This window comes from Apostichopus japonicus, chromosome 3 (genome assembly GCF_037975245.1).
Source record: "Apostichopus japonicus isolate 1M-3 chromosome 3, ASM3797524v1, whole genome shotgun sequence".
Lineage (NCBI taxonomy): Eukaryota > Metazoa > Echinodermata > Holothuroidea > Aspidochirotida > Stichopodidae > Apostichopus > Apostichopus japonicus.
The window spans coordinates 20,203,094-20,211,087 of record NC_092563.1 but is presented as its reverse complement, the minus strand read 5'-3'; the positions used below and the strand labels follow the sequence as shown (position 1 = coordinate 20,211,087).

The following is a 7,994-nucleotide window of genomic DNA, read 5'->3' as shown; positions in this document are numbered from 1 at the left end:
TTAATTAAATTGAACAGCAAGGTGCTTTCACTGACTGTGGACCTACCTACTAAATATGTTAACTTACCATACGTTTGCAAGCTATTTTTAGCAAAAATCAACTCAAGCCCTGCCCCCTAATAAATGTGCATAATATCACAGTGAACATACATTATCATGTACCCGCTATCTACCAACGCCTTCACACAAAGTATGATTCAATTCTGAAAATGTTTACATTTGACCCTGTGACCTCATTAATATTCTCGAGATGAGCACCCAAAATCAAAAGGGCCCATCTACTCACTATGGCACATATATGTATCAAGTATGACTTCAATCCAACTTGTTGTTGTTCAGTTACTGTGTTTAAAAGCTATTTTTTGATAATGAATTTAAGCCAAGCCCCCTTATAAATATGCATAATATCAACTTGAACATATGTTACCATGTACCCACTATCTACCAACACATTAATACCAAGTATGAATAAATTCTGACTTTCGGTTGCGGAGTTATTAGCATTTGGACATTTTCACGTTTGACCCGTGACCTCATTATTATTCATAAGATGTGCACCAAAATCAATAGGGTTCATCTACTCACTATGGGGCATCTATGTACCAAGTATGACTTCAATCCAACGTGTAGTAGTTCAGTTACCGTGTTTACAAGCTATTTTAGTGAAAATCAACTTAAGCCCCGCCCCATAATAAATATGCATAATTTCAACTTAAACATATATCACCATGTACCCGCTATCTACCAACATACTAATACCAAGTATAAGTAAATTCTGAGTTTTGGTTGCGGAGTTATTAGCATTTGAAGATTTTTACGTTTGACCCCGTGACCTCATTATTATTCATGACATGAGCACCAAAATCGATAGGGTTCTACTACTCACTATGGCGCATATTTGTTTCAAGTATGACTTCAATCAAACTTGTCATTGTTCAGTTACCGTGTTTACAAGCTATTTTAGAGAAAATAAACTTAAGCCCCGCCCCATAATAAATATGCATAATATCAACTTGAACATATGTTACCATGCACCCAATATCTACCAACACATTAAAACCAAGTATGAATAAATTCTGAGTTTTGGTTGCGGAGTTATTAACTTTTGAAGATTTTTACGTTTGACCCTGTGACCTCATTATGGACCATCTATGTACTAAGTATGACTGCAATCCAACATGCCATTGTTGAGTTATCGTGTTTACGAGCCAAGGGCGTCACATACACGCACACGCACAAGTATCTAACACATACATACAAAGCGTGTACATACTGTTATGTAATAATATAACAATCACCCATGCAATTAACTTCAACTTGCCCCAGTCCTATTTTGTGATTTGAGTGTGATATTCAGGAAGAGTTCGTTCGGTAACCCCTCTGATCAACTCAGAGTGAGAATCTGCTAGTAAAGTGATAGAGGTTCTTATCAGAGGAGATTAGATAGGTCCCCTCAACCCCATAGGCGTACGGGACCATTTCAGTTTGGGGGGGCAGAACTTTTTGTGCCCGAAAGTTCCCGTGACACTATCTAAGCGGAGCGCCACCATCGGTTGGCGCGTAGCGTACAAGAAAATTTTTGGCAAACAATGCCTCTCAGATTGCCGGAAACGGCACTTCTGAGGCCTTGCAAGTTGCATCTAAACATTCTTTATTTTATAATCTCACGTTTTAGAAATTTACACTTCCCCAAAAATTTGGTAAATTAGAAGAAGAAAAAAAGGTAACATCACTTTGAAGGGAAAAATGGGACAGTATATTTTTTAAGCTCCTATTTAGTTACCTTATTTATTATTTTAACATAGTACTCAGCTACCTCCAGGAAAACATACATTGTTCAACGACACGTAGGCGGGATAATGTCGCTGTGTCGGGTGAGACTGCAATTTGTCTCAGAAAAAAAGTATAAAATATAACAAAGAATATGATAAACCTGCACCCCCCCCATCCATGAAAAAGAAAATGTTTCTTATTAACATGTTGGGGATGTCCAGGTCAAGGGCGGCGGAAGCACTTTTAATCTGGGGGGGGGGGCACCGACATCAATTCAAAGGGCACTTTGCAGAAATTCGATTGGACTGATGCAGCCTTATATTTAGTACCCTTTATAACTCTTATTGCATTATCATATTTGTGTATAGACATCACTCCATCAACGCCCCCCCCCCCAAAGGAAAATATGCATACTAGCACTGCAATATCCAATTCGCAAATTGGGAAACCAAGAACAATTTTTCTTTTGAGACAAAATGAGGTGAAATCATGCTAGTTGCTAATGTAGGAATCTTCCGAATTAAAGTTTTTTTCTTGTTAATATCTTAACAAATTTTTTCCATTCAAAATAGCTTTGAGTTTGCCCCACAGAAATTCATTAAAAGTCACGGGCTTAGCCAGGATTTGCAACGTTGTATGCACGACTATCTGAGCGGAGCGCCACCATCGGTTGGCGCGGAGCGTACTAGAAAATTTTTGGTTTAACAAACCCCTCAGATGGCCGGAAACGGCCCTTCCCGAGTGTTCATTCTGGTTCCCTGGCCTCTTGCTAACTTGAGGCACCTCAGGCACGTGCCCCCTGTGCCCCCGGTTCCGCCACCCTTTGTCCAGGTAAACAATTGACTAGTTAGAAAAAAATTGATCGAGCAAAAGCGTGGTAGCCCAGATGAACTGCGCTTACGGTGGTGTTACACGGAAATATTCGGGCATCATGATGCTAAATAAAGAAAATCATAGAATTGTCGGGCAAAAATATGAAAAAGATTCGGGCAAGCTACTGCATACATATATTAATATTTCATATATATTCAATGTATGTGTGGCTAAATGTGTAAGACTGCATTGACTCCTTACATAAGTACTCATTCTGGACACTCAAAGAGTTAACTTCAGAAATAAGAGATCTGCCAAGCAAGATGATATACCAAATTGGAATTGGTCTAAAGTCCGAGTGCAGAAAACTGGACTCGAATACTATAAACGTGTGGGTATTACACATTTCTTTGTGGGTATACTGTACGGGTGGGATCTACATTAAATACGTGTTTGTTGCCACATTGTTCAGTTCAGTGGTGTTGTTATTGTTTGTTGTGTAGGGCAATCAATCTTGTAAAGCTTTATACAACAGACACATCCCGACCTGTGATTCATTGATTAACGGTAAACTGTAACCGTAGGTGCTTTTTTGTGTTTTAAATTATGTGTTGCAACTTACCAGGTAGAAACAATTAAACACAAGAACACTGTGATCCAACAAATTTGAACACATTGTTAGTAACAGATGATGAAGCCACAAATGAAAGTATGAGTTCATGTATAAGAATTCAAAATAATAACAATTTTGGAAGCTAGGAAAGTTTTAGAGAAAATGGTTACACATCTCTAAAAGAGTAATGGCGTTCCGTTATAACAATTCCTCATTCATATAAACACTTAATAGACATGCCGTTTTACCTGCAACTTTAAACCAGGGAGATGAAAAAAAATATTCATCTGTTTGCACAAATCGTAGATATAACCCTCAGTGTCAACGTGTAAATTGTGTAAACAAGAGTACAACGACACAGGATTCGATATTTGAGCAGGTTTCCAATAACATGTTTTCGTACTTTTTGGAATAATATCTTTCTTTCTTTCTTTAAAAAAAACGCAACTTCTCAAAAGAACCAACATTTCTTCCAATCCTTTGTATATTGAATTTGTTTCAAAACAAATAAATGATAACAATCAACCGCAAAGTAGAAGGTTAAAAACACTCCCGGCGTTACAAAGAAGTTTCATGCTGAAAGCAGTCAATGATGTGTTTCCAAATTTCCTGTGATTTGTTTTGCTAATAGTCCTTACCATTGTCTGCAAACATTTTTGCATTTATCGTGCTCAATTTACACAACGTATTTTGTTTAAATAACTTATTTATATAGCGCATTATACCGACGGTCTCAATGCAACTAATTGTAACGTTGCTGTCCATAGGCGTACGAGGCGGGGGGCAGACTGCCCCCCCAAAATTTTTTTTCCAGAGGACAAGAAATTCGGGCAAAAGTCCTGAAAAATTCGGGCAGCCTAAGAGGAGAAAAAATATATATATATATATATATATATATATTTTTGTTCTCCTCTTAGGCTGCCCGAATTTTTCAGGACTTTTGCCCGAATTTCTTGTCCTCTGGAAATTGGGGGGCAGTCTGCCCCCCTGCCCCCCCCCCCCGCCTGGTACGCCTATGCTCACCCCGAGAGAATTTAGCCCTTATATCTTGTCCATGAAGGTAGCTATAGTCTGTAGAAAGTTAAGTAAAAGTATATCATAGTGTAGACAGTCTTTCTCACATTGTTTATTGTCAATAAATAAGTAACTAGCCTTTAACTCCAGTGGAGCTCTCTTTTCTCTGGCGTTTTCATTTGTTCTTTTCCAGCAAAACCCTTAGCACTATAAATACCCCTAACATCCCTGCTACGTAACGATACATATGTCAGCGTACTGTACAGTATACAAACTTCACCTCAAGTACTTAAAGTAGGTGGTAACTTCAATCTAATCACTACTGGCACATTGAAGTATACCATATCAACTTGCTCCCAGGGGTGCTTCCCACAACTATATATATATATATATATATATATATATATATATATATATATATATATAAGCCAATGGGACATCGACAATGTGATTTGATCGACATTCACGCTACCCTCAGGTGGAGAAATGGCGGGGTCTTATAGAAAATAGGCGGAGCCACAGACTACCCTCAGGTCGAGAAAAAACAAAATAATAAGCGTTAACCCCCGTGCAAGATATGAATAATTCAGTGCACTGAGCTGGAGCTCACCTCTGGAGCTAGCGCTGCCCGCCTGATCATAGATCTCAGTCTATATTCAAAAATGTAAGGACGCCACTGTAGGCATTATGCTAGACACTACATGGTTCGCATACAACAAGGTCTCGAAACACTTCTTAAATGTACCAAAATGATTTCATCTCGCAATGAATGTCATAATTCTCAAAATACTCGTGTAAATTCAAAGACGATAAGTATTATAGGAAGAAACAGCAAGCTTTGCGTAAAATTGATATCATAATTAATGAACTACAGTAAATGGCTTAAGCAAGCCACCGTAATATTGAAACTCTCTTGACGTGTTTGCAGAACGGTTGATCGAACATGTACAGTTTATAAGCTAATTGTTCCCAGACCAAATCTATTTGTGGTCCTACACACACAATTTAGGATAAATTGCATTTACATTCTCTTTGTGTTGCTGGGAAATCGTGTCAGATCGCTGATATTGTACTATTACAGTAACGCACCCTTACATTTTCCATGTTTCCATAAAGGTTTGAGGGACATATGAATAATGGATGTGAAATATGTTCTATCAGTTAGTGGCATACTTGTATTCCTGTGTTCTTGTAAGTATAAACTAATGAACTCTAGTCTAAATTTAATGTCTAACTCTAAGGAGTAAGGGACGTATGACTGTTACTTGTTAGGCCTAACTTAGGCCCTATATACGCCGAATAGGATTTTTTTTTACCAAGTCTAAGATCACGCTGAGGACTAATATACAGGATCGTTATTTAATGAGGCCATGACATGTAAAATCCAACTAAACGAGATTAAGTACCTCTGAATCTATGAGAAAATCTATGTTCAAAACTATTCTCATCACCTTTAAATCCTCAAGGACTAATTAGAAATGAACGTTTTAATATTTGCATCCGAAAACAGACCTCTGCAAACTGAGATTTCAAAATAACACAACGATAACGTCATATTCAGGGCTGCCAGATGCAACCAAAGGTTTACGGCCAAATCATTGATTTTTTTATGGCCAAATCGGCCAAATTTATATGGAAAATTCGGCCAAATTCAGCCAAATTTTAACACGTGGAACAGGAATCCTCCAGTGGGGCAAATGGCGATCCTTTTGAGGAAGTGCGACCGAGCACTAGTACTAGTAGTACTAGTATTAGCGTTACTACACTGAAGCCGCAATAGACGAAGAAATGTTGCTGTATCATCTAAATTAACACCTCCTTCATTGCCCTATTGTGTAGTAATAAGCTATAAGGTTAGCTTCAGAAGGGATGGGTTACATCTTGTGAAAAATCTCAGTGCGCCAATTAATTTCTGGAATAGGCCTATGCTGGGTCAGTTAGTTATGGCAATAATATTTCTTATTCGTATTTCAGGAAAACCAATTTTTGTTCAGGAGGTAGTGGGGATGATAGCGATAGGTCAAAATAAGTAGTTAAAATGATTATATTCCAAAGGGTGTTTAAAACCTCACAGTCATTGAGTCAAAAATTCACACAACGTAGTTCAAATCTTAAATCATAAATCAAACAAAGTTTATTCAACATCAGTTCTAGACAGTCATTCTGAACAAGCCCGTGACTATACCAACATCAACAACAATCAGTGGTTGCAGTCATATGTGCAATACGGATTCAATAATACACAATAATGAAAATCATCAATGAGCTACAGTGTATAACCTTAAACAAAATCAATAATCATGGAACACTGCAAATATCCATAAACATAGTTAAAGCATACTCAAAATACTAACACCATTATTTTCTCCTTGCATTATATTACATATAAATAAAACTGTACTATCCATAGACAATATCATTCTTAAATTACACTGATGTAATTTGTGACATCAAAGGAGGTTTAAGGAAAAACTTACATGAAATTTTGGCTTTAAGCCTACAAAAGATATACATGTCCATCGCCATCAATGTTAAAGTAAATAGAATAGAGGGTAATTTAAACCAAGAAACACTGCACGACCAACTCAAATGCAACAATGTTACCCATTCACGACCACACGTACAACACTGACGCGCAACGTGAAACACAGCATCACACACATTCAAACAATCGGAGACCATTTACAGGGTTGAGGGCTGAGTTTCTGAAGAAAGATTGTAAAACAAACCACCTGCTGCTGAAGAAACAAAGTCTAAACATTCAAGAGTTCCGCTGCCTCCATTGGTCTTTATGATGACTTTCTGTCAAATATCATAGGAGATATGGATATTTTGGCTTCCAGACAAAAAGAACCAGGCAAACATGTCTGGGAGGTAAATACTCCTAAAAAGGTCAATCCCCGTTCACTTACGCACATATTACATGACATCACAGCCAATACATGTGTCCAAATGCTTCAATACATGCCTCTTCTTTTCATTGTTGATGTTGGGCCTGGAACATGACCATTTCGTCCTTAATTAAATCTTGAATTTCAATATACCATCACTGAGGGAACTCTGACGGATTAATGATCCAACATAATCGTAGAGTAGAAAAGTTGTTTCTGTAAGTTTTTCTGAACCAAGGCTTCCTAATTGAGTTTTCTCCTGGCACCTTGAATCCAGTATACTGACCATTGGCTGGAAACTCACTTCTGATCCTATAAACTGTGCATGATGGTAGCACAACCCTGATGTGTCCTGCTAGTAAATGTGGGCCCATGATGTCCACAATAACAAGCAGCGATACAATGTACAGTTATGGTTACATTTTTAGTGAATTTATACCTTCCATGTTTCATGAAACATTCTTTACAGCCTTTCAGACAATTGATTTGCAAAACTCCAGGACTAAGTACTAGACTTATAATGAGTATAAAATGACACATGCCTACCTAACATGGCTGCATTATGCAGCTTTCACCCCGAGCCAAACTTTCAGTCTTCAGCCAACCCTACTAGTAGTAGTACTATGTAGCATACTGTACATGTATGATGTACTCTCATTTGCAGCACCAGGGTAGTACAATACATCGCCAACACATTGTACATATGGGTTGTAAGGATTCTATGGTTGTAAGTCATGGTAACGCAATGCACAATACGGTTTAGCCAGTTCCGTAAATTCAAACGACACATGCACAGCATAGACTGGATTTTTTTAAATATTTTTCTTTGTTACAAAATTCTTACCATGTTGTATGTTCCTTGCAATCTTTCCGAACGGTTTTCTTCATCG

The 7,994-nt window shown here is 37.8% G+C and overlaps 2 protein-coding genes across 8 annotated transcripts in view; one reads left to right on the top strand and one right to left on the bottom strand.

Moving 5' to 3' along the window:
* Nucleotides 1–7,994, bottom strand: part of LOC139965400 (uncharacterized) — a 310,151-nt gene that overhangs the window by 97,574 nt on the left and 204,583 nt on the right. The window lies entirely within an intron of this gene.
* Nucleotides 5,180–7,994, top strand: part of LOC139965384 (uncharacterized) — a 135,062-nt gene continuing 132,247 nt past the window's right edge. For 5 of the 7 annotated variants that reach the window (XM_071967698.1, XM_071967697.1, XM_071967694.1 and 2 more), the window contains exon 1: nucleotides 5,182–5,404. In XM_071967698.1, the coding sequence (XP_071823799.1) occupies nucleotides 5,350–5,404 (55 nt within the window). In that variant the 5' untranslated portion in view covers nucleotides 5,182–5,349. Of the gene's footprint in view, nucleotides 5,405–7,994 lie in introns of all 7 variants that reach the window. The other 2 variants (XM_071967701.1, XM_071967702.1) reach the window with 2 other exon arrangements.